Raw genomic sequence first — 22332 nt, forward strand, 5'->3', positions numbered from 1 at the left:
CATCTGTTGTTGGTGCATATACCTGTATAATTGCTAAATCAAATGGTTGTCCTCTGAATCTAACAAAGAGCACTCTTTCTGATATTGCCCAAAATCCTAAAACACTTTTTGCCATGTTTTCATCCGTAAGAATTTCTACTCCATTAGTACGGGATGTTCCACAAGAATAAATTAGTGTTTTATTTCTATTCTAACGAACTTCACTAATTCCCATGATGTTAATCTTTAGACTTTCCATTTCATTTATTACATTGTCTAATCTTCCTCCTTGATACAGGGTTCTTACATGCCAAGTGGCAATAATCTTCTTTTGTGTTATTTGAATTTTATGAGCAGTAACTTGATGACGGTCGGGGATCCCCTGCTGACCAGAATCAACCCTACCAAGCAAAGCATCTTCAGAATTGTCTTGAAGATCCTCTTGACGCTGTTGTTGTGTGATACATTTTGTGAGTTTAACCATGGTTTTCTTAGCAAATAGATTCTAGGAAACCTAGTATCTAGCAACGGTGGTTTGCTCTTGCCTACCGCTGGGCAAACTAAAGAAATCGCCATTTCTCTTCCCAAATGTTCATCCGCCTGTACTATAACCATTGACATCTGAGGTCCTAGCTCATCTGCCTTCTCCGTCATAAGTTCAGTTACTGAACCTGCCGGATCTGCCGTTGGCCTTCGCTCATATTCTGAGCAGGAACCCTTGCAGGTGCTACTGTTCCAGGTCAGAGCGACCCTGGGAGCAATGAATGACTAAGGGATAACTCCACTTTCCCCAAAACTCTGGAAGTCCCCAATCAGAGCCTCATCACCGGTTGCAGTTTAGAGTTATACCCAGGACTTCATTTAAATATACTGCTCATTTAAATAGTGATTTCCAGAGGAGGATAGCATATAAAAATTTAATATCTTTAATAGTGTTTGTCACCAAAAATAATAAGAGCTTTTTAAGCACCAAGATCATTTACAATAAATCTGAGGCAAAGTTGTTCAGTCTTATGATTTTCAATGTTTTCACTATTAAACTTCATGGCAACTTTATTATTATTTGGAAAAGTCAGAGAATTCTACAAAAATAAATGGAATAGTGAAAATTTTAATGTTTTATTTAAAAAAAACAAGCAAACAACTATTGGTCACTTTTCTGAAGTAATCTGGAGATAATAACTTTTGGTCAAATGAAAGTGAGTGCCCAGAAAGAACCAACAAACAGGTGATATTTTGCTGGTTGAGTTATATCCCCATGTTTAATTGGCTATCAAACCTGTCAAAGGCTTAGACTGTTTTTGAAATCCTTAGCATTCAGAAACATTCAAAGACATTTGCAAACCAATTAAAATAAAGGAATGTTAAAACTAAAAATTTAACTCAAAGCCAATTAAAATATTTAACCAATCTCAATTAACTATAAAATTGAAAATACATTAATACATTCATATTCCTCAAAACTCTCCCTTGCCACATTAATTTATATCCCAGCTTCTCCTCTACCAATTCTCTCTGGCACAGGCTCAATGGGCAAACTACCCAGAATTAGTGCATGGGAAATGTTACAGGCTCATGCTCCACTGCTGGTTTCCAATGACAGAGCACAGGGAAGTGCTAAGTAATTCCAGGACATCCACTTTCATATGGGAATCCCGAATACTGCCAGTTAAACAAAGTGCCATTGTTGAAGTTACAGTGAGGCAAGGGTTAAAGACAACATCCAGGCAATGATAACTGTAGTGCTGTGTGGTCAAATCCAGACAAGGGAAACCTTTGAACTGAGACCACTGGAATCAACCTTGCCCATTGCAGACAGATAGGTGAGAATGCCTATTGGAGAGTATAATCAACCTAGAAGAACATAGGCTCCTTTACTCAGAGGGGCGTGCAGAGACAAGTGATATAGTAATAATAGAAAGATGTGAAATACTCCCAACAACAAAGGGACATCTGCTTTACTTACTAACTTCAAAATATCATCGGTTGTCAGCTGGAAGTTTTGACTGATTGTTAACAACACTTCTGAATGGCGATTGACCTTGCAAGTAAGGAATTCAAACATATACAGTTTACCAAATAATCAATGCCACTGCCGTGTAAGGAGATTGTACATTCTCCCTGCGACCACATATGTTTCATCCAGGTGTTCCAGTTTCCTCTCAAAGTCCAAAGATGATACATTAATTGGTCATTATAAATTGTTTGAGTTGTAAGACAGCACATGTTCTGGGTCCAGTTACCTTTAGTTATTTTACTTTATTATCGGCAACAACACAAGCAGCTTAGTGTAAAACTACCAGCATTTCCAAAAATGTTGCGTCCCTTGTGGTTATTTGTCCTCTCAAGCAGGCATACCATTCTGGATACTGTCAAGAGGGATGGAACCAACAAATAACACATATATGGCACGACGTTTGGCACTGCTACACAGCTGGTATGGGGAATAAACTAAGTAAGCAGTAGAGGTAGAGGATTCATAAGTGGAACAAACAGGTGCTTCTGTGGCCAACAGTAAGACTCCAGAATTGTCTATTATCTCCCAGGTGCTGAAGTCAGAAATATCTTGGATCCGGTACAGAATTTTTTGAAGGTGGTGGGAGAACAGCCAGAGGACATAGAAGTTGATAGCATTGAAGACACAGATAAAAAGAGTAATGTGGTCCTGTAAAGCGAGTTTAAGAAGTTTAGACAGGTTAAAATGCAGAGCCACAATTCAGAATTACTTCATGTTACGTTTCAGTGATAGAAGAAATAAAAGAATTCGACATACAACTGCTAACTGTTAGGAGGGATGGCAGCAACAGAAGACAAATTTGTGGCGCCAGAGTTAGCACTGTTGCATAGCGGTTAAGGGAAAACTCTAAGCAAGCAGTGCTGTGGGGAAGCTAGTGCAGGATAGTGGGCTTTGGATATTTAGATAATTGAAATAGCTTGTGGGGTAGGGGTGCCCTGTACAAGGAGGAAATATTGCACCCTAGATTCAAAATACATTTATTATCAAAGAATGCATAAATTATTTACACCTTGAGTTTTGTTTGCTTACGAGCAGCCATAAAGCAAGAAATCCGAAGAACAATTTTAAAAAAAGACCGTAACCACTGTGCTGAAAGAGGGAAGAAAAACACACATGAATCATGCAAACAATAAAAGCAAACGACAGCATTCCGAACCACAGGCTGAGTCTTTAGATCCGCTACCCAGAGCAGCCAGAGTAGGCCCAAGCCTCAATCTCAGTTCATTATATTAGTGGGGCAAAAATGCCACGAAAGTTGCAGAGATGGTAGCTGCCAGAGCAGTTCACAGACTTGGCTCCATAGAGAGAGAAATGAATAGTCCTAACAGGACAGGACTGATATCCAACAGGGAGACCTTCTCACATTATTCAAGGCAATTTCAAATAATTAATTTGCCTGGAGTCCAGGAAGCGAAACAGCAGTATAGCAGATAAAGAGAAAAATATAAAGGAAAAAATAACGTAGAGGAATGTCATATATTGATTTAGATGAAAATGTAGTTGGCATCATTTGTAGGTTTGCAGGTGACTCCAAAATCGATGGCACAGTGGAAAGTGAAGGTAGATGCCTAAGACTACAACAGGAAATGGGCAAAGAAATGACAAATAGAACCTAACTCACACATCAAAGTTGCTGGTGAACGCAGCAGGCCAGGCAGCATCTCCAGGAAGAGGTACAGTCGATGTTTCTGGCCGAGACCCTTCGTCAGAACTAACTGAAAGAAGAGCTAGTAAGAGATTTGAAAGTGGGAGGGGGAGGGGGAGATCCAAAATGATAGGAGAAGACAGGAGGGGGAGGGATGGAGCGAAGAGCTGGACAATTGATTGGCAAAAGGAATATGAGAGGATCATGGGACAGGAGGCCCAGGGAGAAAGGGGGGGGGGGGAACCCAGAGGATGGGCAAGGGGTATAGTGAGAGAGACAGAGGGAGAAAAAGGAGAGAGAAAAAAAGAATGTGTGTATATAAATAAATAACGGATGGGGTACGAGGGGGAGGTGGGGCATTAGCGGAAGTTTGAGAAGTCAATGTTCATGCCATCAGGTTGGAGGCTACCCAGATGGAATATAAGGTGTTGTTTGAGAACATTGACTCAATGACTCAAGTTACAATTGAACGAAGTATTAATTGGACAGTACAGAGTACCGTATGCAGTTCTACACACCATTCTAAAGGAAGCACTTGATTAAACTAGACAAGGTGCATATCCTTAATGATGGATGTCACTTTCTTGAAGCACCACCTCTTGAAGGTGTCCTTTATGGTGGCATGGTAGTCCCAGGACGAAGGTCCTGGGCACTACCATCACTGCCAAGTAAGATGACAATATGAAGACTTAATTATATCAGGAGCAAAAGGAGAGTAAGAGAAAGCATGGGTAAATGCTTGGATTTGGGTGCAGCCATGCAATATGGACGTGGACCTAAATGAATATTTTCCATCTATATTCACTGAAGATACTGAGTACATAGAGATACAGGTCCCACAATCCCTTATTCGAAATCCTTGGGGCCAGTTGCATTTCGGAATTCAGATTTTTTCGGATTTCAGAATCCCTCCTTATTGGTTCCAGGACCCCCCCCCGCGGATACGAAAAAACACATATGCTCAAGTCCCCTATTTAACCTGTCTCAGCACAGGTGGACCTTAGGACCCAGCGGAGCTCTGGACCTATGCACATCCTCCCGTATACTTTAAATCATCTCTAGATTACTTATAATACCTAATATAATGTAAATACTATGTAAATAGTTGTTATACTGTATTGTTTAGAGAATAATGATAAGAAAAAAACATTCAATAAAACATAAAAATATACAGCTTCAAACGAACTGAATCAAACACATGGTAAATGACTTATTGGAATAAATGTAGAACGTCACTGTCACTATAAAACTTCAGTAACTTGTCTTTCTGTTTCTTTAAATCATATACAATGGTAGTTCCAAAACCATATTCTTCAGTAAGACGCGCACAGACACACCACGATCAAGCTTCTGCAATAACTCCACTTTCTGCATTATGGATAATGATAGATGCTTCCTTCTCTTTTTCTCATTGTTACCCATAGGGGTATCTGCAGCTCTTTTTGACATTTTCACAGTGAAATTAAACACAAAGCCAACAATGAACACAAAATATCAGCAAACAGCAAATGCATGTGTAACCAGTACGAGCGCTGAGCCACAACTGACATCTGGCGGCCTCTGCTAGTGCTGCCACGTCACACCTGAGTGGCGTCAGCTGTTGGCAAAAAAAACTTCAGTTTTCAGAGCTTTTTAGATTTTAGAATTTCGGATAAGGGATTGTGGACCTGTATACTTAAGGGTGAAGATAAATGTGAAAGATTAAACACCTGAGGATTATGTATGTGTAACTGGCATCTGAGGGATTCAAGCCTGCATGACTCAACCATGCATCTATCAAATTGTGGGACAGAGCAGAGGTGCCCTATGACTGCTCCCATGTTCTTGTGTTCTTGTAGATGGATAATTTTGTGGAGGTCATTAAGAATCACTTGCATGCCATGGACACACACAAAAGTGTTGATAACTCCTCGAGACTGAACATCTGTCCCAGGCTGTAATGGGGAAACAAAGGAGGAGTTTGCTGGGGCTCTGACAAGAGAATTCTGCAAATGATCATTAACTACAATTAAAGTGCCAGAAGACTGAAGATTAGCAAATGCTGTTCCATTATTTAATAAGTGCAGCAGGGATAAGCCAGGGATCTGCAAACCATAAAACATGGGAGCAGAATTAGCTCAGCAACCCTGCTTTGCCATTCAATCATGACTGATTTATTTTTCCCTCTCAAGCCCGTTATAGTGCCTTTTCCCCACAATCTTTGACACCTACACTAACCAAGAATCTATCAACCAGCACTTTAAATATACCAAATGACTCAGTCTCCATAGCCATCTGCAGCAATGAATTCTTCACATTCACTATCCTATAGCGATAGCATTACTTATACCTCCTTATCTTTTCTAAAGGAGAATCCTTCTATTCTGAGGCTGTGCCCCCACAAATGGAAACATCTTCTCCATGTCCATTCTATCCACGCCCTTCAATATTCATAGAGTCTAGAAAAGTAGAGCACAGAAAGAGACCCTTCACCCCACCCAATCCGTGCCAAACCACTTAAACTGTCTGCTCCCATCGACCTGCACCAGGACCATACTCACCATACCCCATCATCCATGTAACTTTCCAAGCTTCTCCTAAAACACTGAAATCAAGCTTGCATGCACCACTTGCACTGGCAGCTCTTTCCACATCATGACCCTCTGAGTGAAGAAGTTTCCCCTCATATTCCCCATAAACTTTTCACCTTTCACCCTTAACCCATGACCTCTGGTTGTAGTCCCACCCAACCTCAGTGGAAAAAGGCTGCTTGCATTTACCCTATCTATACCCCTCAATTTTGCATACTTCTACCAGATCTCCTCTCAATCTTCTACATTCCAAGAAATAAAGACCTAACCTATTCAATCTTTCCTTATAACGCAGGTCTGGCAACATCCTTATAAATTTTCTCTGTACTCTTTCAACTGTATTTACATCTTTCCTGTAGGTGGATGACCAAAATTGCACACAATACTCAGCAATGTTTATAGAAGATAACATCCCAACTCCTATACTCAATTGATTTATGACAACCAGCGTGCCAAAAGCTTTCTTTGTGACCCTATCTATCTGTGACACCACTTTCAATGAATTATGAACCTTTATTTTCAGATCCCTTCATTCCACCACACTTCTCAGTGCCCTGTCATTCATTGCGTAAGACCTACCCTGGTTGGTCTTACCGAAGTGCAACACCTCGCACCAGCTTACATTAAATTCCATCTGCCATTTTTCAGCCGATTTTCCTGGCTGATCCAGATTCTTCTGCAAGCCACAATAGTGATCCTCACTGTCCACTACTCCCCCAATCTTGGTGTCACCTACTGTATCAAACTTATGTTTCTTACAACAGTCTGCAACCTCAGTCTGTTGGGTTGTCTGTAATATAGTCCCATTAACGTGGTCAGACCTTTCTTATTACTCAATTCCACACAGTGCCTTACTAGACGAGTTCTCCAATCTGCCCTGATTTTCCCTGACTAGTACCACCACCTCTCCCACTCGGTCAAGTCTAAAACAACGGAATCCTAGAATACTGACTTGTCAATCTGGCTACAATATCATAATTCCAGGTGTTGATCTATGCCCTGAGCTCATCTGCCTTTCCTAAAATACTTCTTGCATTCAGTAGGCTTCAATGAGAATAGACCAGAGTCATCAAAGGCTCCTCACGTTAACCCACTTATCTGTGGGATCCTCTGGAATCTCTCCAACACCAGCACATCCATCCTTAGATATGGGCCCAAAGGCTGCTCACAATACCCCAAATGTGGTCTGATCGATGCCTTACAAAGCCTCAGTTTTACATCCTTGCTTTTACACTAGAGTCCTCTCAAAATGGATATTTATATCTCTTTTACCTTCCCTACTACCAATTTAACATCCAAGTTAACCTAAATAGAACCCTGCATTAGGACTCCAAAGTCCTTTCGCATCTCGAATTTCTGAATTCTCTCCCCACTGAGAAATAGTCTATGCCTTTTATTTCTAGCAAAGTGCATGACTATCCATTTCCTTACACAGTATTCCATCTGCCATTTCTGCACCCATACTCCCAACCTGTCGAAGTCCTTCTGCAGAATCCCTGCTTCCTCAAATCTACCTGATACACCACCCACACCCCACCAACCGATCTTTTAATCATCTGCAAACTTGGCACAAAGGCATCAGTTCTGTCATCCAGATCATTAACATAATATCAGGATTAGTGGAACCATGGTTTTTTAAGGCGACCATGCTGACTTCATGTGCTTAAAGTACTGAAAAACTTCGTCTTTAATAATGGACTCTAAAATTTTACCAACAGCTGAAGTCCGGTCTAAAATTTCCTGTCTTTTGCCTCCCTCCCTTCCTTCTGAAAGAGTGACATTTTTAATTTTTCCAGTCCTCTGTAACCATTCCTGACTCAAGTGATTCTAAGAAATATGATTTACGCTTTCACAACCTTTTCCAAAACTCTGGGGTGAAGTCCAACCAGTCCAGGTCACTTATCCATCTTCAGACTTTTCAGCTACCTTCTCCTTAGTAATAGCAACTACATTCAGTTCTGCCTCTTCTCTTAAATTGATGGCACATTGCTGATATCTTTCACAGTAAAAACTATCGCAAACTACTTATTCAGTTTGTGTGCAATTTCTTTGCTCCCTATCAATAACTCTCCAGCATCATTTTCCAGCGGTTCATTGTTCACTCTTGCTTCTCTTTTACTCTACATATCCTGCACCATCAGTCTCTACAGGACATGACACTCAGGGACTTGCACTATATTTTTTTGTGCAACTGTATGTTTACTGTTATCTTATATGTGCTATATGTGCCTTAAGCTATGTATGACTGATGGCAGTTTGGCACCTTGGCCCTGGAGGAACACTATTTCGTTTGGTAATATTCATGGGTATTCATGTATGGTTGAATGACATTTGAACTTGCACTGTCTTTGTCTTCCCTTTTCAGTTATGGTTGCCTCATCCCAGCTTTAGAATGTTTCTTCTTCTTTGGGATGAAAGGATCCTGCAGTTTCCAAATTACTTCCAGAAACTCTTGTCACTGCTGCTCCACCATCATCTCTGTCAGGGTCCCCTTCCAATAAAATGTGTTCAGCTCCATTTTATATGCCTCTGTAGTTACCTTTACTCAAACGTAATACTGATACATCTGATTTTAGCTGCTCCCTCTAAAGCTGTAAGGTGAATTTTATGCCACAAAACACTAATTACACAGCAGCTGGAAGTATTATTGTGTGCTCAATATACTACAGAAAGCATTGGATTGCACTGGAAAGAATACAGAAGAAATAGATGAGGATGTTGCTTGGATTGGTAGACTTTAGCTATGGGAAGAAGAGACTGAATAGGCTGCCTTTGTTTACCCTAGAGAGGAGGCAGCCAAGGGATGCAAGATAAGATCCAGAGTTATTTTTCTCAGTAGAGGAATCAAAAACTAGAGGCCACAGGTTTAAGGTCAGAGGAAAGTTTTAAGTGGTTGTTTTATTTTCCCCACTTAGAGAGTCATCATTTGGAACTGGCTGCAGAGGAGATGGTGGAGTCAGACGCAATCACCATGTTTGAGATATTTAGGCCCATATGTAAGGTATAAAAGGACAAGGTTCTAATGCGTCCAAATGGACTAGTGGGCAAAAGGTTTGGTAAGGATGTGGTAGACCAAAGGACCCAATTCTGTGCTGTACAAATCTGAATCAAAGCAACTCAAATGTCCTCAATTTTTGTTAACATTATTTATCCACATAGCCATCAATACAGTTTAGAACTGCTCCACACACCAACTTTTATTTTTGGTTAACAGAATTTATGGAGGCTCATAGTTTAATTTTAAAATTTACTAAAATGATATCAAGATAAATCTTACTGAGGATTCCTTGGCTTCAGATATGTGCATAATGTATAGTTAGATTCTTTTCCAAAACAAAATGTCAAAGTAAACAATTTCTTCATTATTACTGTTGTTAATCCTGAGTAACTTAAGCAACTTCAAGAGGGTATGTGCAGAAAAGTATAACTTTTGAAGGTGAAGTTTCTTACCTGATTTGGATTGAGCCTGGGCAGTGTCTTCCTTGCTCTATGAACCTTGACCTCAGTATTGAGGCCTTGTGAGAATATTTTAGCCTGAGATGTATTTTCTTCGAGGTTTTCTTCTCCTGATTTGGCTGATGCCAGAGTAAGCGGTTTCATGGCTTGATTTTGCAGAACTTCAGCAGCTAACACTGAACTTAAGGTTTTTACTTTGTTAATTCCCCCAGCCTTGCTGGGAGATGAAGGAAGTGTTTTGGCAGCATGTCCAATTAAGGGAGGAGACCCAGTCTGTACTTGTGATAAGGGTTTATTATTTAAAACAAATCCATTACTTCCGGTCACAGATGCTAGTGTCAAATCATCTGAATTCATATGACTAGTTGCTTTAACTGTCTTACTGTCTTCTATTATTCCATTTTCATTGATCTGTTTCAGTTCATTTAAATCCTGCAATGTAGTTTTCACAGTATCCTGAGTGTTTTTAATTGACATTTGATGATTTATTGTTGAAGATGCTTCTTCACTCTCTCCACAAGAACCATTAGTTTCACCATCTGCAAACATCTCACAAATTTCCAGTGGCGCTTCGGTGACACTCAAATTAGCAGCTGTGAGGTCACTTCCTGTAGAAGAGGACACAACAGCTTCATTACTTCCCAATCTCACAAAAATTGTAAATGAAAATCAAAAGGAACTAAAATTTTTTAAAAATCAAGAGGTCAGGCAGCATCTGTGGAAAAAGAAACAGTTAATATTTCAGGTCTGGGAACCTTAAAGCTGAATTATGGATTGTAGACTACATATTACATTCCACTCTGGCCACCCCATTATAGGAAGGACATGAAGGTTTTGGAGAGGGTACAGATGTAGTTTACTAGGATACTGCCTAGATTAGACAACATATGCTCCAAGGAGAGTTTGGACAAAACTGGGCTGGTTTCTCTAGAGCAACAGAGGCTGAGGGGAGATCTGATAGAGGTTTATAAAATTGAAAGGTTTAGACTAGACAGCAAGTATCTTTTTCCCCAGGGTTGAAACCTCCAATACAATGGACACTTACAATACAACGGCAAACATTTAAGGCAATAGGGGATAAGTTCAAAGGAGATGTGTAGGGCAAAGTTTTTTGTTTTACACAGAAGGTGGTTAGTGCCAGAATGCACTGCCTGGGATGGCAGTGGAGGCAAATACAACAAGGGTGTTCAAGAGGTTCTTAGATAGGCACACGAAGGATATGGACATTGTTTTGACAGAAGGGATTAGTTTACTTGGGTATTTGATTACTAATTTAATGATTTCAGGGTTCTTGAAAAGCTTGTTCCCATGCAGTACTATTCTGTGGCACTGTACAAATTTTTGGAGCTAATAATTCTAAATTTTGACCTTGCAGGAAGATAGCAGATTTGTGGGGGGAGTGAGAGAGTGAGAGCGAGAGTGAGAGAGAGAGGATAAAAGGAGCAGATAAGGACAAGGCTGCACAGACACAAAAAGTTTCAGCGTAAGAGGCCTAACTTCAGCTGCAAATAAAAGGAGGGTATTGCAGCACCCACTGCTTGAATGTACCAGTGATAGAGTGTGAAGAAGAGGCAAGCCTTTTTCTTTTTGGTGGTATAGAGTCATCAGGATGGATTGTTCCTCCTGTCAGATGTGGGAATTCAGGACACCTGAAGGTTTCCCCAATGACTACATCTGCAGGAAGTGTACCTAAATTCAGCGTCTGACTGACCGGGTCAAGGAGCTGGAGCTGGAGGTGGATGTATTCAGGATTATTCAGGAGGCTAAAGATATTATAGACAAAACTTTTGAAGAAATAATAATAATAATAAGTATTTTATTGATCTCGAGAGGGAAGCCCTTTCGTCACAGCAGCATTTTAGTGTACAGACTTAACTAATAAAGTACAGAATATACACAATAATAATGCACCAATGTGCAATAATGTACAAAATAATAAAACAGATAATAATAATAATCTATTGTACTATGATGAGTGTTCTCCTGTTGCACGGAGATGAACTGTTGCATATGCTTATTGCATTTGGTAGGAAAGATTTTCAGTAATGATTCTTGTGACAGTGGAAATAAGTGAGTCTGTTCGAAAGGGTGCTCCGCTGCTTATTCGGTAGATCATGGAGAGGATGTGCCAGATTGTCCATAATGGATAATAATTTGTTTAGTGAATTTTCCTCTCTACCACTAACTACACTAAGTCCAGGTTGTAGCCAAATTTGGATCCAGCCTTTTTGATGAGTTTATTTAAGTCTTTTTGCATTACCAGCACCAATGCTGCCTCCCCAACGTAAAGCTGCAAAGAAAACTGCACTCGCTACAGCATACTGGCAAAAGATCTCCAACATCTTGCTGCACACATTGAAGGATCTCAGCTTCAGTACAAAATAGAGTCTGCTCATCTCCTTCTTGTAAACAGCCTTAGTGTGGAAAACACATACAGTGTAAAATCCAAAATATAGGCTTCAGACAGCAGACGGGTGACCACCAGGAAAAGAAAGGTTTAGGAAATTATGTCAGTGCAAGGTTCACCTACGGCCATTTCCCTCAGCAACAAGTATGTCCCTTTAGATACTGCTGGGGGGATGACCCATCAGATCACGGGAGCAGCTGCCAGGCTGGTGGCACTGTGGCCAGCTCTGAGTCTCAACAGAAAAGGGGAAGTCAGGGAGTGCAGTAGTGAAAGGGGACTTGATGGTTAGGGGGACAGAAAGTTGATTCTATGGCCAAAATAGAGAGACCAGTTGATGTGTTGCCTCCTGGGTGCTAGGGTCAATGATGTATTGGAGCAGCTGCACGATATTCTCAAAGGGAAAGAGCAATAGCCAGAGGTTGTTGTGCATATTGGCACCAATGACATAGGCAGAAAAAGGGGAATAGGTCCTACACCGTGAGTATATAGAATTTTAAAAGAGGCTGAAGAGTGAGACCTCCAAGATTGTAATATTCAGATTACTCCCTGTGCCATAGGCCAGTCCAGATAGGAATGTGGTGGCTGCAGAGATGGACAGGGTTTCAAGTTCTTGGGTCATTGGAACCTTTTCTGGGGAAGAGGTGACCTGTACAAGAGGGATGGGTTGCACCTGAACTGGAGGGAACCAATATCCTGGAGGTTTGCTAATGCTACTCGGGAGCATCAGGTCAGTAAAGGAAGGGTCAAACCAAAAGGATTTGTAAGATAAATATTGAAAGGCAAAATCGATAATAACAGGAACGATGCGTTGGGTATTTTAAGAGTGTGTATGTATTTTAATGCTAAAGTATTATGGGTAAGGGAGATGAACTTGGAGCATGGGTCAGTATATGGAACTACAGAGTTGTAGCCATTACTGAGACTAGGTTGATAGAGGGACAGGAATGAGTGATAAATGAACCAGGTTTTCAAAGTTTTAGAAGATATAGAAGGAAGTAAAAGAGGGGGTAGAGTTCCACTACTGTTCAGGAACAGTATCACAGCTGCACTAAGAGAAGTCGTAATGGAGGGGTCAGGCAATGAGTCAATTTGGGTGGAACTCAGGAACGGTAAGGGTGCAATCACGCAGATGGAATTGTATTACAGACCCCTTAATAGCCACCAAGACAGATATATAATCAGATTAAGGAAATGTGTAAAAATTGATGCCATGTGGGGGATTTCAACTTCACTAATATAAATTGGGACCTTGTTTAGCATAATGGGTTTAAATGGGCTGAATTTGTTAAGTATATGTATTTAAGAAACCTATAAGTACAATACCATATAAGTACCATACTAGACCTGTGTTGGGTAATGAACCTGGCCAGGTGACTGACCTTTCAGTGGGTGAAGAGTTAGGGAATAGTGACCATAACTCCTTATCTTTCAGATAAGTATATGTATAGTCCTTGTGGGAGAGTTTTAAATTGGAGTAGGGCAAATTATGAGGGCATTAGGCAGGAATTATGAAGTGTTAATTGGGATCACCTTTTCTCTGGCAAGTCCACATCAGACATGTGGAGGATATTTAACGATCAATTGCACACAGTACAGGAAAGGTATGCCTGTTAAAAGGAAGAACAGGGATGAAAAGATAAGAGACCCTTGGAGGTCCAGAGGGATGATGAATTTAGTCAAGAAGGAAAAAAAGGAAACGTACAGTATGTAAAGCTTTGGAAGTCAGGATCAAACAAAGCACATGAGGAATATAAAGAAGCCAGAAAAGAACTGAAGAAGGGAATTAGGAAAGCCAGGAGGGACCATGAAAAGTTTTTGGCAAGTAGGATTAAGGTGAATCCCAAGGCGTTCTATGCATACATCAAAAATAAGAGGATAACTAGGGAAGAGGGTGGGACCACTCAAGGTAAGCGGGTAAGCGGGGGGGGGGGGGGACATTTGCTTGGATACAGAGAATGTGAGTGAGGTACTTAATGAACACTTTGCTTCAGTACTTAGGAAAAGGGTATGGAGGACCAGGAGATCAACGCTGAGCTTATAAGTACATTAGGGTAAAGGTCAAGGAGGAGGAAGTGTTGGGCCTCCTAATGAGCATCAAGATGGACCCCCCACAGGTCTGATGGGATATACCCCAGGTCATTGAAGGAGGCAAGAGACAAAATTGCTGGGCCTTTGACCAGTAGCTTTGTGTCCTCTGTAGCCACAAGCAAGGTCCCAAAGGACTGGTGAGTGGCTAATGTTGCATCTCTATTTAAGGAGGGAACAAGGGAAATCCTGGGAACTACAGACCAGTGAGTCCATGTCAGTTGTAGGGAAATTGCTGGAGAAAATTCTTAAGAATAGGATATATGAGCATTTGGAAACCCATGATGGCCTTCTGTGTGGCAGGTGGTGCCTTACCAACTTAATTTGAGTTTTTGAACAGATAACAAGAGACATTGATGAGGGTTGGGCAGTGGATGCTGTCTACATGGATTTTAGTAAGGCATTTGACAAAGACCCTCATGGGAGACTAATCCAGAAGATTAAGATGGATGTGATCCACAGCGAGTTGGTTCTTTAAATCAGAACTGGTTTGCATACAGAAGACAGAGGGTAGTGGTCAAAGGGGCTTTTTCAGCAGGAGGTCTGAAATTAGTGGAGTTCCACAAGGATCTGTGCTGGGACTTCCACCGTTTGTAATGTATATAAATGACCAGATGAAAATGTAGGTAGCTGGGTTAGTAAATTTGTGAATGATACCACAACTGGTAGAGTTATGGAGTGTAGAAAACTGGCCAAGAATACAGCACTATATAGATCAGTTGCAGATATGGGCTGAGAAACGGCAAATGGAGTTTAACCCAGATAAACGTGAGGTGCTGCATCTCAGTAGGGCAAATGCAAGGAGACAGTACACTGTAAGAGCAAGATCCTAAACTGCATTGCTGAGCAGAAATGGAACTCATGATTACTTGAGGAAAGTTCAGAATGGAATAGCTTTTACAGAGTGTCAAGTCTATCAAATTGACAAAACAGTTAAGTAATCCATATTCTTTAATCATCGACTTAATTTCAAACTGTGTTTCAATTAAAGTAACATTCAATCTGTTAATTATCAACTTGAATGTTTGTACAAAATATTCAAAAAACCGCAAAGCCTCTAGTCTGAGCCAGCATATTTATTCACCTTTGTCTTCAGTAGTGGATGATTCCTTTGCTACTTCCCGTTTCCCATCTTCTACGGCTGTGTCTGCCCCAGTCATGCCTGCAGACTGAAAAACAAATATGTATATGGAACAACACGTATATTTACTGCAGAAATGAATTTACAGGTTTTTATTCCTGTATTTTTTTATATTTAGATCAAGTACATACAATCTGTAGAAAATGTAACGTCATTAACGTAAACAAGCATTTCCTGAGCTTTTGCCAAAGGAGTTCAATATCAGCTTGCTGATGAAATTATTTATTTTGAGATCACCGTTCAAGCAGCCAGTTGTAACACCTTCCTAAACTACAAATACGTTCACTTAACTTTGTCCAAGTTAGTGGATTACCATTAACAGAATAAAACAAATAGGATAGAACGATACACAGGAACTCACACAGAAGGAATATGTGGATGTATTCTCAATGTATCTTTGTATTCGTGAGATGCAAATATTCTACTCAGCAGATTTGTTGGACTGGCATAATATCTTGGTATACAATACAAAATTATCTCAAAAGAAGATTTGCAGCTTGAAAACAAAAAAACTCATCAAAATTTAGTGCAATACTTTAGAAGTTCAGATCTAGGGACTAATTCACCATTTTCAGTAGTTTTTTTGTAATTCAGGTTGCTACAAGTCTATTACTTGAAATGTAACCCACACTATTTATCGTGGCCGATAGAAAAAGTCATGACCCCAGTGATAATGGCAGGAAAGTTCTGTAATAGTGGTTTAAAAAAATACTGAAATAAGAATGTCAGAAACAAGACAGTAGGCCCTCAATCCTGCTCTACTATCATATCAAGTAGAGTGATAAAGCACAAATTACAATATTATTGCAACCTAGAAAACTGGTTTCAAATGAGAGGGCTATGCAAGAGGAAGTCACACTGCTGATTAGGGAGACCATCACAGTACTATCCAAAGACAGTATCCCACAGTAGAACTAAATAAGATAAGGGTGATCACATTGCTGCAGTTAAACTACAGAACTCACAACTGTATGCAGGAATTAGGAGGAATATACATGTAAACAAATCTCAAAGGTGTGAGAGAGAAGTGGTTAGTGGCGAGGAATCAAAATTTTCCAAACATTAGCTGGAATTATTTTAGTGCAAGGGACTTTGATTTGTTAAATGCACTCATGAAACAGATGAAGGTGGTACTGTACTCCATCTTATCCAAGTAACTGAAACAGTAGGTAATGAAACTGGCTGGAGTATTGACCAAGATCTTTAACCTCTCACTTTGGCAGTCTGAGATACCTACCTGCTTCAAGTATACCGGTGCCCAAGAAGGATGTGGTAATCAACCTCAAGGACTATCATCCAGCAGCACTTACATCGCAATGATGAAATGTTTTGAGGAGCTAGCGATGAAGTGTTTTGAGGGGCTGGTGATGAAATGTATCAACTCCTGCCTGAGAAGTGACTGGGATCTGCTCAAATTTGCCTACCGTCACTACAGGTCCATAGCAGATACCATTTCATTGCCCTTCACTCAACCCCGGAACATCTGGACAGCAAAGGTGCATACATCAGGATGCTCTTTATTGATTACAGCTCGGCATTCAATACTATCATCCCCTCAAAACTATTCAGTAAGCTCCAAGACCTTGGCCTCAATACCTCCTTGTGCAACTGGATCCTGGATTTCTTCACTTGCAGACCCCAGTCAGTTCACATTAGCAACATCCTCTCCACAATTTCCAACAGCACAGATGCATCACAAGGCTATGTGCTTAGCCCCCTGCTCTACTTGCTTTCCACTTATGACTGTATGACTAAGCAAAGCTCCAATTCCATATTTAAGTTTGCCGACAAAACCACAGTAGGCCAAATCAAAGGAGGTGATGAATCAGCATATAGAAGGGAGATTGAAAATTTGGTTGAGTGGTGCCACAACAACAACCTCTTCATTCAACTTCACTTGTCCCACCACTGAACTGTTCCAACAACCTATGGACTCACTTTCAAGGACTCTTCATCTTATATTCTCAGTATTTATTGCTTATTTATTATTATTATTATTTCCTTTTCTATGTCTTTTTATATTTGTAGCTTGCTGTCTTTTGCACACAGATTGTTTGCCCTGTTGGTGTTGTCTTTCATTCATTCTATAATGGTTATTGGACTTATTGAGTATGCTCACAAGAAAATGAATCTTACTATTGTATATGATGACATTATGCACTTTAATTATTGTATTTTTAAGTTCAAAGTTCAAAGAAAATTTATTATCTCTGCTCTGTAAGTTTCAAGGCTGGTCCAGAAAAGGACACAGGCCCACAAATTACGATCTTAAATCAGCCTTTCTCAAATTCAATAGCACAAGATGACCTGACAATGGTGCATTGGGAGCAGATGCTAACAAAATAAACATTTGATAATTCAGAGTCTTAAAGAGTTACCAAGTTCAGAGATCACATGTTCCAGTAAGGGTGAGAAGAAGATGACAAAATTAAGGAAATTTGGGTGACAAAAGACAGTGAAGAGATTGCTAGGGCCATAATGAAGATTTTTGCACCTTCATTAGTGAAGAGCAAAGTACATGAAGACTAGAAGATTTCCTTAATTTCAGAAAGGCAGCTGGGATAAGCCAGGTTACTGTAGGCTGGGAGCCTTATATTGGAAGTAGGGAAATTATTTGTGAAAATTCTAAGTGACAGGATTTATATTTATTTAGAAAGGCAGGGACTAATTAGGGATAGCACAGCAGAGCTTTGTAAGAGCTACTACACGATATTACTTACCTTGAATTGATAATGTCTTTCCATCATCCAGAACTCTGCTCCCCAGCAATCAACTCCATGACATACCTTCCCATCCATCCGAAATTCAACCAGACTATTTGTAACTTTGGTGATGGCAGCACATATTCCTTCCACTACTTCGACATTGAACTTTTACTTTTATTGAATCACATGACTCCAAACATGGTCAGCTCAGTCATTGATGAACTCATCATCTGTCCTTGTTACCCTTCTACGCCAGTACTCTAACAGCCCATTTTTCATTATTCTACTCTGAACAATCCGTAATTATTGAAAAAATCTCTGTTTGTATCATAAAACAAACCTGAACTTACATAAGATACTTTCTTCATGGTACAGTTCCTCAAATGCTTGCCAGAAAGAACAAAATCCCCATAGATTTATCACCTTAAAGCAGATGAATATTTTTCCAAGGTTATAAATGTCAAGTGCTAGAGGGCATAGCTTTAACTTGGCAGAGGGGCAGAGATTTTAGAGATGTACAGGGCAGTTTTTTTAATATAACAGACCTTTCTTATATAAGGGTGCATCCCCTCGAACAGAAGCAGAAGCAGGTGGCAGAAGCAGATGCAGCAGTGGATGTTATATCGGTATATGAATATGCCATGAATGGAGGGACATGGATCATATGTAGGCAGAAGGGATTAATTTAATTTTGCATCCTGTTCAGCAAAAATGCATGGGCTGAAGGACCTGCTCCTGTGCTGTACTATGTTCAATGAATACTGAATGGACAATGAACCCATGTACACCACCTCACATTTTTGCTCTCTTATTGTATTACTTAATTTTAAAATTTAATATACATTTCATATTTTAGTTTTTTATTATTATGTATTTTATCTGCCTTAACTACATTAGCAGACTCTGCTGCCTCCTTCATGAATTAATGTTCCTTCGTTCCTCGCTCTCATTTTCTTCATTAACCTATCAACCAGATGGCTTCACCACTGGGTTCACCCAACAGAGATAATTACTTTGTCCTAGCCATCTTTCCATACCTTTTCTGCAATTTAAAATTAACTTGTTTCACTTGTGTCCTGGCATCTTCAACCTGCAATGTTAATTTTACTTCTCTCTTCACAGATGCTACCCAACCTAAGATTATTCAACATTTACTGCTTTGACTTCACATCTCCAGTATTCCCCCCCGCCATTGCCCTTTCCCCCACCTTTCAGGATAATGATACATGTATTCCATCTTCAGCTGCTTTTTCAATGCTTCCCAGTGTTGCTCGAAATATTATCCTCCCATTAAATCTTTACAGCTTCTATAAAGGAAGGCCTTGCATAAAATTCTAGCAAGGATAATTTGCTTACTGTTAAAATTATAAAACTACAGAAAACAAAGACAAATTTGAAATTAGGAAGTATAAGAATATGAAATAAGACTGCTGGTCAAACCATATGGAAATTAGCACAAATACATAAAAGACTGCTTACAGATGAAAACAAAACTTAACTTAATAGAAAATGGTGACCCTTATTTAATATTTTGTAATGCCACACAGAATACAAGCAAAATACAATTAGTTTCAGTAATATATCATGTGATATTAATGGAAATAAGTTATATGACAAGATGTTGAACATTCAGAACAAACTGAAGTCAGAAAGAAGGATGGCAAAGACAAGAATGGAAGTTTTGTAAAACAATCTGGAAAACACTTAAGTCAAAGATTAAGGCACATGCAGCCCTGTCCAATAGGACGGTGGAGAAAATTAAATCCAACTAATACCATTTCAATTCTTCTTTAACACTCCTGTCTTGTCAAGTGAGACGGGAAAAAAATTAGGGTCTTAGAAAAACATGAGCTTGGTTAAGTGGTTATTCTTAATTAAGAATAACCTTCTCAAAAGAAAAACACAATGTAATTTTCAGAAATTATTTCCTAAAATGTTAAAATATTTCTGAATATTAAAACAAAAAGAAACAAAACTTGCATTTAGATAACATCTTTATCACAAATGACTCACAAAAAAAAATTATTCTTGCCTTAATGAAATATTCCACCTTTGAAAAATAGCAGTGTGGATAGAGAGATCGTTGGGGGACAAATGTAAGATGTTAAGAGTAGATATAATTCTCTGAATTGCTGGAATGTATTAAATGATGTGCCATAAGAACCTGTGCTGTGATATCTTATGTTGTTCTTATATAACAACTGGGGCATGAGCACAAGGGGACTTTTAATTAAACTTTGCAACTGAAAAATTAGGAAGAATAATCAAAAGAAAGTGTGAAAGCAAGAGGGCATATAACAGGTTGATAAAAATAGACAAAAGTGCATAAAAATCAGATTCAGTTATTAAACCAAACGAGTTTTCACCAACATTAGTCACAGAGTTATGCAGCATGGAAACATGGCCTATGGCTCAATTCAACCACGCCAAGGTGCATGGCTGAGCTAATCTCACTGGTCTGCATTTGGCCCATGTCCCTCTAAAGCTGGGTTAATGGTAGGAGTCCATGACATGAAAAAGGTTGGTGACCCCTGCTCTAAAGGTACATGCCTGAATAAATGCCTTTTAAACATTGTAATTGTATCGCCTCAACGGGTCTACAGAAGATGCTCTGCACTTGGCCTTGGACCACCTGGACAACAATAATACCATGTCAGGATGCTGACTAATTACAGCTCAGTGTTCAAACCATAATCTCCTCAAACTTCTAAACTTCTTGGGTATATTTGTGAAGTTTCTTCTCCTTTGCCATCAGACGGCTGAATGTTCCATGAACCCCAGCTAACTATTTTGCTCTCTTTTTGCACCACTATTTTTATATACATTTCTTATTGCAATTTATAGTAATTTTTATGTAATGCACTGTACAACTGCCACAAAACAACATGTCACAACATGTCAGTGATAATAAACCTGATATTAATTATCTACCATTTTATCTGGCAGCTAGTTCCTTATATTCACCATGTGAAAAAGTTATCCTCTGGTCTCCTTTGAGTGTTTCTTCCCTTCTCACCTTAAAACTGTATCCTCTAATTCTGACTCCCCTCCCTACAGAAGACTGCATCCATTCATAAGAGGTTTACAAACCTCTATAAACTGCATAAGGTCATCCCTTAGCCTCCTTCACGACAGGGAAATCATTACCAGCCTATCCAGTCTTTCTTGGTAACTCAACTACCCCAGCATTATTTTTGTGAATCTTTTCTACAACTACTAGCTGATACTCCCCAAGGGCCTACCATTCACTGTGCATTTCTACATGGTTAACTTCCTGAAAATGTGTCACTTCATACTTATCCAACTTAAGTTCCACCTTAGATCCTGCTGTAATGTAGACATCCTTCTTCACTCTCCACTACACTGCCCACAAAGAGGACTGATGTCTCACTGGGAGGAAGCAGTGTGCAATGGCTGATGGGTATTTTTATGAATGCAAAGAGGTTAATTACTGGCAACCACCAGTGGCTGCTTGGGGTATGGAAATTTGCCTTTGCAGAATTTAGAAATCACCAATCCAAAATTTGAGATACAGAATACAATTCCACTCTTACAGAATATAGGTTAAAAAAATAAACACTAACTATGCAAGAAACAAATTTCTATTTTAAGTCACTCATTACAGTAGGACAATAAGATTTATACATGACATCAGTGTGAAGTCCCTCCCTTTGCCTCGCCCTCTCCAGCCCAAGGACATGTGAGTGAAAGTCTCAGAGTGCAGCACTGCTGCACTCTTCTTCTGCAAGACATTGTTACTGACACATTGCACTGTGGGGAGCTGCAGTAGCCATGGCTAGCTCCTTCTAGTATTTCCTCAGCCTTTACTCCAATTCCACTAAGTCACTACACTTTAACATCTTATTCCTCTGAATGTGACATCACCTTTCTCCTTCCTAAAACCTTCCCTAATCCACAATGCTAGTACATCAGTGAAATTCCTCTCATGTTCCTCTCAGGCTTTAGTTTCTCAAATTGTGGCATATATACGACGAAGAACATATTATAAAAGAACTGCAGTTACATTACAAGGCTCCTTCAACACTACAAGAAAAAAAGGCATTCGTGCACTAAGATCTGCAAACCTAACATAGGAAGATAATGGCATCCACACTGAAATGCTTATAGTCAACTGGATACTGTAACTGCAGCTAAATTACCAACTTACTCAAAATATTTTTAACTGATTCAGTGAATATACCCAAGAGATTGCCCTATACTCCAGAATAGAAATCACAAGAATGCTAATTATGAAGAATTGCTGTTTATGCCACGCACAAGATTGCTCATTTATTGAAGATTTAAGCATGAAAGTTAAACAGTGGAC

At 39.6% G+C, this 22332-nt stretch overlaps 1 protein-coding gene across 6 annotated transcripts in view; it reads right to left on the reverse strand.

The window, feature by feature from the left end:
* Positions 1–22332, reverse strand: part of LOC134359998 (histone-lysine N-methyltransferase EHMT1-like) — a 202045-nt gene that overhangs the window by 129988 nt on the left and 49725 nt on the right. For all 6 annotated transcript variants that reach the window (XM_063073967.1, XM_063073969.1, XM_063073965.1 and 3 more), the window contains 2 exons: positions 15244–15328; positions 9662–10275 (listed from right to left, as the gene is read on the reverse strand). In XM_063073967.1, the coding sequence (XP_062930037.1) occupies positions 9662–10275; positions 15244–15319 (690 nt within the window). In that variant the 5' untranslated portion in view covers positions 15320–15328. The remainder of the gene's footprint in view (positions 1–9661; positions 10276–15243; positions 15329–22332) is intronic.

Source organism: Mobula hypostoma, chromosome 21 (genome assembly GCF_963921235.1).
Source record: "Mobula hypostoma chromosome 21, sMobHyp1.1, whole genome shotgun sequence".
NCBI lineage: Eukaryota > Metazoa > Chordata > Chondrichthyes > Myliobatiformes > Myliobatidae > Mobula > Mobula hypostoma.